We start from the raw sequence: 6,815 nt of genomic DNA, 5'->3' as shown, positions 1-6,815 counted from the left end.
AGACATTTAGAATAAGTGCGTGAAAAAAATTAAGAAAAAGTAATTAAATTACAAGCACATTATAGATATTTTATGTTTTAAGAAAAATTCCAATGGAATAAAATTTTAAATTGGACTTATTTAGGATGGAATTGATTTTGAGAGAGAATAATAGAATTTAATTTTTTTCAAAAATGGAACAGGTTATCAAACCATTGGTTTAACTATTTTAATTATTGTTCAACTGAAATAACTGTTTTATAAAAAAATAATAAATAAATATATTAAAATATAATTATAGTCTAATAAAATTTTAAAATATTATCTAAACTAATAATATTAATTAATTATAATGTTATAATCTCATTTAAATACAAACGCAAAAGTTAAATAATAAAAAAATAATTAACTAAGATCAAAATAATGATAAAATTAAGATCAAGAATAACAAATCACAATAAAAATTTATCAAATTAATAAATTATTAAAATCTCAAAAACAACACAACTGCCTAACAGTCACAAGATCAAATACAACACCACAACATCAATTTATCAAATTAATAAGTTAATAAGATTAAGAACATAATAAAAACAAGTTAATACAACAGCACAAGAAGGAGAAAACAAATCACCATAAAAAAATAACAAATATAAATTAAAACAATATCAAACCAAAAACTGTAACAACAACAAAAGAAAAAGAAAAAAAAATCACGTTAGGCCTTTTTGAAAATCAACCGAGGAGGGAGAAACAAATGAATATTGTGATATTAGGGGCTATTTGAGTCATTTCACACATAAATATAGATGAAAAAAAAAGGTTAAAATTTTCAGATTGCGTGACAAAAAATAATAAAATTAAAAAAGTGAAAATTGCTACACACAAAAAAAGACCAATTTTTAATTGAGGAATTATGTGATTGAAAGTTATAAGACAAAAAAAAACACATATTAATACTATAATTTATCACTCTTAATTCCTAATATTAGAATGCTTCTCCCCTCATTTAGTAATAACATCAAATTTTTTGTCAATTTTAGATGTGGTTTAAAAGTTGATGGTACTTTTGTTTTTTATCTGTTTTTTTTTTCTTTTTATTTTGTTATAAATTCTTTAGCTATACCTATTTCTTTTTTTGTGAGTATTATTTAGGTTTATTTACTTTTGCTGTTGGTTTTTTTAGTAGTTTAATATATACTATTTAAAATTTTTTTATAATTATTCTATTTCTGGGTGCTACACTATAACATTAAAATTTGATGGAGATAGTTGAACAATGACAAAACGATGGCTGAATAGAAGCTGGAAGATGAGGACTAGAATGTGGTAGAATAAAAGCTGATTAGTGGCAGAAACATGATGAAATGGTAGCAGAAACACAATGAAACAGAGGGCAATGTGAATGGACGAAAAGGCAATGCAAAACAACAACAGAACAGAGACGTTGTTATGACGCTGGAGCAGTTCGAATGGGGCAGCACAGACGTGATAGCGCGGTGGTTGAACAGAATGGAGAGCGGCAATAAAATGGAAGTTGCAAGTTCTTCTGTGCTATATTCAAAATGTTTCTGATCTTCTGGAGTTGAAAGAGAGAGGTTAAAGAGCTGCAAGAAATTAGAGTGTTTTTTGTTCTAATTGACAAAATGGCATTATATGAAGTATTTTTCAGTTTAGTTTGACTGGTCAATTTTCGACTGATTTAATGATTTTTAGGCAGTTTTTGAAGATAGTAATTTTTTTGTTAATTGAGTTGTCGTTGTTATCGATTTTTTGTTCAAACTGGTTTTTAGAACCTTGGTCATTTTTCTTCTATAGTTTTATTTATTTTTAGAAAAAGTATAAAAAGTAAAGAATGAAAATATTAAATAATGTGAACAATAGATATATCGAATGTTTATTTTACTAAGTGTGCAGATGATTATTCTAGTATTAAGATTTATGTGATTAATTTAAAAGTGTAGTATATTTTTATTTAATTGGTGGTTATTTATATTGTTAAAAAAATTATTGGTTATCTAATATAATTCTTATTTTTATTAAAAATAATTTATTTTTCAAGTGTGAAGTTGACTATTCCATTGGCGCGGTTGACTTGACTTGGGAGGGCATAAATTAATAATGTTTCTTAAAAATAAATAGTTGTTTACAATGGAACTTCTTAATAATATGTTTCGTCCGAAAACTTAAAATAAAATTTTGGAAGGGCAAAAAATTTAGCATAAAAATTTTAATAATAATACTTATATTAAAATAAATTTATAAATATAATTATTTTTTAAATTTGTTATTAATAAGATAATAAATAAATAATTCTACAAATAAAAAATATAAAATAATTTATAATGATATTTTTTGAATTTTTAGTAACTTAAAATTTTTAATAATTAAATTAAAATTAAACTTTTTACTAATTTATAATATTTATTAAATTTTTTTATCAATTTATATAAATACAATAATATTAATACTTATTGAATATTCTAATATTTTTATCATATAAAAAAATTAATTTAAATAAATAGTAAAATATAAAATAATATTAAATTACATAAATAAAAAATACCTAATTTTTTATATTTGAACTCAAAGGTAAAAGGAGTGTTGCTTATTGAATAGAGAGCTGCAAAATGCGAATACACTCAATTCAGTCCAAATTCGATACGTTTTGAATGTTTAAAACTAAAACTATTGTGCAATAAAAACAAGAAATGAAGATTGAACTTTAGTATTTTAAGTCATAATAAAATATTTGAGTCAATTAAACTATTTTTTATTTTTTAAAAAATACTACTAAATTTTTTTAACAAAAATTTTGGAATTATGACCCATTTATCTCAATTAAGCTCCGCCACTGTTTTCAAACTATTAGTTCAATTCCTGCCTAGAGTTATATTGGTATTTATTTACGTAAAGTATGTACTATGTAAGGCATATTTGAGACCGTATAAATGTCAAAATATGGTTACTAACGTAATAACACATAATTAATTTCTTATAAAATTTTATATTGATATTATAATAAAATTAAATTCTTAATATTTAATTATTTTATAAAATTTTAGTTATGAATATTATTATACATCTTAAAACATAACCAACAACTACAACTATTATAAGCTAAGAAACAACAAAATTATAAAATTGGTACTAACGATATAGATTTCGGGTTTAGGATTTTATAATAAGGTTTAGGATTTAAATTTTGGATTTAAAATTTTAAGATTTAGGATTTAGTGTTTATGTAATTTTTTTGAGTTTTTAAATTTTTATATATAGTGTATATGAAATGTAAGTAATAAGAGGAGTGCTATACGTACAAGTCTTTTTAACTTACAAGTCTTACAAGTTGCTATACATACGGGTCTTTTAATGCGTTATTCAACCGTTTCCTGTTTTCAAAGCGCTACGCTCAGAACGGTTCTTCTTCTTCCTCTTCCTCTTCGTTTTTTTTTTTCGATTTTTCTGTTTTCAAAGCGCTACACTCAGAACGGTTCTTCTTCTTCTTCCTCTTCCTCTTCCTCTTCCTCTTCCTCTTCTTCTTCTTCTTCTTCGTTTTTTTTTTCAATTTTCATGGTTTCTGAAATTAAGTTTTGAAATCGTTTTGAAGAAAAATAAGCAGCAGAATATGAGGAGAAAGAGAAAGAGTTCTGAATTATGCAACGAATTTTGGGTGTATTTCTTAAATCTTTTGGGTATATTTTTTTAATCCTTTGGGTGTATTTCTATAATCCTTTTAAAGATAATGGAACTTCAGAAATACACCCAAATGATTACAGAAATACACCCAAACGGTTACAGAAATTCACCCAAAACGATTATAGGAATACACCCAAAGGATTACAGAAATACACCAAAAAGATTACAAAACTACACCCAAAGGATTTAAGAAATACACCCAAAATTCGTTGAAGTACATCTTATGCATAATTCAGAATTCTTTCTCTTTTTCCTCCTCATTTTCTGCTGCTTCTTCTTCTTCAAAAACGATTTCACCATGAAAAATCGAAAAAAAAAAACGAGAAAACAGAGAAAAAAGAACGTAAATGAAGAAGAAGAAGAAGAAGAGGAAGACGAGGAAGAAGAACGTGCAGAAACGAAAGAAAAGAAGAAGAAGAAGAGTAAGAAGAAGAAGAACGTGTAGCAAGAAGAAGAAGAAGAAAGAGAAAGAGAAGGCAAAAAACGAAAGAAAAGAAGAAGGAGAAGACGAAGAGGAAGAAGAATGGTTCGAAGCACATTTTGAGTTAGTTTTAATTGAACTTATAAGGTTTACAAGCTTTAATCGCTTGTATACGAAGAATAACTCAAGTAATAAATCGTGAATAAACAAATAAAAGACCTTGTCCTAAAGGTTAAAGTTAATATTTACGCTGTTTATTTTAATCATATAAATTTTATGGTTTATAAATTGAGACAAAAGATTTATACTAAATTACAAAGATAAATAAATTTTTTTATCATTCATATTTAAAAAATAAAAGGTAACCATTAAAATTACTAAATTAATACACAAATAAATTACTTTAATTTGTTTATATTTTATATTTGAGTTTAGAGTTTAAAATTTAAAATTTAAGGTTCACGATTTTGGGTTTAAGATTTAAATTTTGGGGTTAAAATTTAGATTTAGTTTTTAATATTTAGAATTTATGATTTAGCAATGTGTTGTTTTAAAGTCTAAGATTTGAAAGTTAATTTTGATGATTTACGATTTAAGATTCACAATTTAAGATTTTTGTATTAAAATTTAGAATTTAAAATTTAGTATTTATGATTTTTGGTTTAGGCCTTAGGAATTATTGATTTAATGTAATGTTTAAAATAATAAAATTTAGGAATTACGATTTTGATTTTAGAATTTGGAGTTTCATAATCAGGATTTATGATTTAGAATTTATTGTTTAAGGTTTTAGAATTTATGTTTTAATATTTATAGATTTGTGTTTAGATTTTAGGATTTATTATCTAGAATTCTGAATTTAAAGTCTAAGTATAAAAGTTTTTATTTTATATCTATTAGAGTATATAATTTAATATACTATAAATTTTAAGAATATTTATTTGTTAAAGAAGATAAGGTTATAATTGTGGTTATTTATATAAGGACCACATAAAAAAAGGAGCCAAGTGGTTAGCATTTATATTATTTTCTCATTTATAGTTACTCTTGGGAATTCACAAGGTGAAATGTTAAGTATTTTTTATTTTGTATTTTTTTATTAATATTTGGTATAATGATATAAATGTTTGTTCGACTATTATAATTTATATCGTTTAAAGTAATATTTTAGCATACTGACTGTAAATAATATTTTTGATTAATAATATATACGTTATTTCTCACATTTGAATTCTTTTTATATTTTATAATTATCAATACATTGTGACTAGAGTTACAATTAATATAAAATATTCAAAATTTGGCCCTCTTACATTAGTAGCCTTAATATAAAGTCACCGAAAAGGAAAAGTAGCCTTTATATAAACGTCCAAACTTTGGCCCGAATAGAATATTGTGTTGTCATAATGTCATAGATGAGGCAATGATCCAATGCCTCTTTGCATATTGATATTTTTTATTAATTTAGAAGATAATTTATTCGAATGACATTAACTAAAATGATGTATGGTCAATGAACTATACTTCAAATGATATAATATTTTTATATTTATTTAAAAATTTTAGGTTTAAATTTTATTCTTAACTTAAAAAAAAACTAAAACTATGTTTAAACATATACTAATTAAAGAGGATTTATTCATTTTGGTTCTAAAGAATTTCGGATTAGATATTTTAGTTGCCAACTAAAATTAATTATTCGATTGATCCGTAATAATTAATTTCGTCAGTCACTTAGGTTCTTGCCTTCGTCAATTCTAACTGAAAACAAAATAGTCCCTGACAACTCTAATATGGGACAAAATGATCCCTCACAACTCAAACGAAAATAACACTGTTCTTCCCCAATTTTTATTATATCTCGTATAATTCTAACATTTATACTCTCATTTGTTCGAATCCTTCAAAGACAACAAGTACTTGAGAGATATAGTCATTAATTACTGAGTATGAATTGGTTGAGAACAGGTTGAGAATCTTTTTTCTTATAAACATTGAAGTTACAGAGTGTGCATTGTGTAAAAAATAGTGCTGTTTTCGAATAGAAGAGGCCAGAGACTATTTTATCTCCTGTTAGAGTTATCAGAAATTATTTTGTTATCCGTTAGAGTTGACGGAACAAAAATTCGAAGTGATAAAATTAATTGTTAGAAACAATTAATTTTAGTTGAAAACTAGTGTCTTGTTCAAAATTTTTTGAGAACCAAAATTAAATACTCCAAATTAAAAAGGACTTGATTCATCAAAATAAAATTATTATAATTTTAATATAAAAGATTAAAATAACTATTTAACATATTAATATAATATTTGTATCCTCCCAAAATGATTAAGATGAAAAGTATGGAACCAATTTGCAAAGAATACGCGACAAAATAGGGTAAGAGTGTGTTCATTTTTTCAAAAAAATATTATGCAAATAATTAGTTTTGATAATTACACGGAAAAAATGTTTATTCTTTTATATTTCACCTGGCAACTGGCAAGTGGCAAGTGGCAAGTGCCAGTTACGCCGAAGCTAGCTAGTAAGCTACTAAGCACAGTGGAAGAGAGAGAGAGAAAATATCAAGGAATTTTTATTCCGTTTATCAGTTTATCGAATCATATTATCGGTCAATGAGATGTTGCGACTTCACAAAGTGTACCATCGTTTATCTCTCCTCCATTTCTCGCCATTATCGCTCCCTTCTTCTCTTCCTTCCTCTCTCTCCCCTCC

At 24.9% G+C, this 6,815-nt stretch overlaps 1 protein-coding gene across 1 annotated transcript in view; it reads left to right on the top strand.

Moving 5' to 3' along the window:
* Positions 1 to 6,636: 6,636 nt before the first annotated feature.
* The window catches only part of LOC107492381 (probable glutamyl endopeptidase, chloroplastic), a gene marked incomplete in the record, with an annotated part of 5,896 nt that continues 5,717 nt past the window's right edge, over positions 6,637 to 6,815 (top strand). Inside the window, 1 exon segment of the mRNA XM_021126378.2 lies at positions 6,637 to 6,815. Within this exon segment, the coding sequence (XP_020982037.2) occupies positions 6,721 to 6,815 (95 nt within the window).

This window comes from Arachis duranensis, chromosome 6 (genome assembly GCF_000817695.3).
Source record: "Arachis duranensis cultivar V14167 chromosome 6, aradu.V14167.gnm2.J7QH, whole genome shotgun sequence".
Taxonomy (NCBI): domain Eukaryota; kingdom Viridiplantae; phylum Streptophyta; class Magnoliopsida; order Fabales; family Fabaceae; genus Arachis; species Arachis duranensis.
Note: the sequence above shows the minus strand (reverse complement) of the source record. Positions and strands in the feature narration are given on the sequence as shown.